The sequence below is a fragment of the Manacus vitellinus genome, unplaced genomic scaffold, assembly GCF_001715985.3.
Source record: "Manacus vitellinus isolate BGI_N305 unplaced genomic scaffold, ASM171598v3 scaffold_72_pilon, whole genome shotgun sequence".
Classification (NCBI taxonomy): Eukaryota; Metazoa; Chordata; class Aves; order Passeriformes; family Pipridae; genus Manacus; species Manacus vitellinus.
In genome coordinates this window covers 2,575,016-2,576,606 of record NW_021940764.1, presented here as the reverse complement: position 1 = coordinate 2,576,606, position 1,591 = coordinate 2,575,016, and the positions used below count along the sequence as shown (strand labels likewise).

Genomic DNA, 1,591 nt, shown 5'->3' with positions numbered 1-1,591 from the left:
CGGGGGGCTTGGGCTTCTTCTTCTTGCTGGAGCCGAGCCCTGGGGCACCACTCACCAGCCCCAGGTGGGGCTTCTTCTTCTTGGTCTTGCGGGACTCGGAGTTGTTTGTACCTGGGAAAGGGGGAAAAAAGGAAGAAATGGGGGTGTCAGGGAGGAGATGGGCCCCCCAAAACAGAGAGGGTCCCCCCCATCACCAATCCACACCCAGGATAATGTTCCCCAAAACATTTCCCCCACCCTGGGATGGTGGGTGACAAGATGTCCCAGATGCTCTAGGCTTTGGAGCCACAGTGTGTTCATCCCCTCTTGCACTGGGGAGACGCCAAAAGAGCCAGTTTTGCCCCCACAGAAGGGTCTGTGCCCCAAGCTTTGCCCCTCAAAGGGGTCTGTCCCCCAGAATTTGCCCTGCAGAGGGCTCTGTGCCCCAGGATTTGCCTCCATGAAGGGGCCTGTTCCTCAGGATTTCCCACTCAGTGGGGTGTCTGCCCCCAGATTTGCCCCATGGAGGATTTTATGCCCCAATATCTGCCCCATGGAGGGATCTGTGCCCCAGTATCTGCCCCACGGAGGAGTCTGTGCCCCAGATTTGCCCCATGGAAGGGTCTGTGCCCCTAGATTTTCCCCCCAGCCCCCCAAACACTCACTGGCTTTGGAGGAGGCCGAGTCGGAGGGGGAGATGTCGGAGGAGCCATCCCACTGCAGGCGGCTCATGAGGGCCTGGCTCTCGGCCACCTCGAAGCTGTCGTTCTCCACGCCGGCCTCTGCCTCGGGCAGGGACCTGGGCACAGGTGTCAGGGGGTCCCCAGCCCCTGGCATGGGGGGTGGGGGGAACAGAGCCCCCCACAATGCCAAGGGGATGCCCCGAGCTCGGCCCAGCTCCCCACCACTGCACATCCCAACCCCAGCCCTGACCTCCCATCCCTTCCCGGGGGCCTCCCTGTCCCCAGCCCCCCTGAGCACCCCATGCAGCCCCCCCCAGTCCCTGTTCACACGGGACAGTGACCCCAGGACCTTGGGGACCCCCGAGGCTGTGCCCACTTACGCGGAGGGACCGAGGAGGTAAACCCGGACTGCCCTGCGCTGCTCATCCGTGTGCTGGGGACACCGCAGGGACCTGGGGGATGGCATTCGGGGGTCAGCCAGGTGCTTCCCCTCACCCTGTGGGCATCCAGGCACGTTGGGGACCCCCACGAAGCCCCCCCCGAGCCCTACAGGGATGCTAGCCCGGGATGCTCTCACCTGGTGCACATCTTCTTGGTGTGCTCCGAGATGACCCCGCATTGCTGGGGAGGGAAGGCACAGGTGAGTGGGGGGGTCAGGTGAGTGACCCCCCTGTACTCTACTATCACAGCCCTGGGGACCCCAATCCTAGGGACCCCCCAACCTCCCAGTGCTGTCCCATCCCCCCAGAGAGGGCAGCCACCACATCCCCCAGGATCAGACCCACTGTACATCCCTGTTCCCAGCCTCTAACCAGCTCCAGTGGGAAGAAGCTGAGCTGGGAAAGATCCCAGGGGTCCCAGCCCCTGTTCCCCCTGTCTGGCCAGGGATGAGGTCCCTCTGGAGCCCCCTGTGCCCCCCATGCCCCCCA

The 1,591-nt window shown here is 64.0% G+C and overlaps 1 protein-coding gene across 1 annotated transcript in view; it reads right to left on the bottom strand.

The window, feature by feature from the left end:
• Positions 1–4: 4 nt before the first annotated feature.
• The window catches only part of ATXN7L3 (ataxin 7 like 3), a gene marked incomplete at both ends in the record, with an annotated part of 5,534 nt that continues 3,947 nt past the window's right edge, over positions 5–1,591 (bottom strand). Inside the window, 5 exons of the mRNA XM_029964478.1 lie at positions 5–111; positions 645–778; positions 1,043–1,114; positions 1,240–1,283; positions 1,475–1,539. Coding sequence (XP_029820338.1) covers positions 5–111; positions 645–778; positions 1,043–1,114; positions 1,240–1,283; positions 1,475–1,539 — 422 coding nt within the window. The remainder of the gene's footprint in view (positions 112–644; positions 779–1,042; positions 1,115–1,239; positions 1,284–1,474; positions 1,540–1,591) is intronic.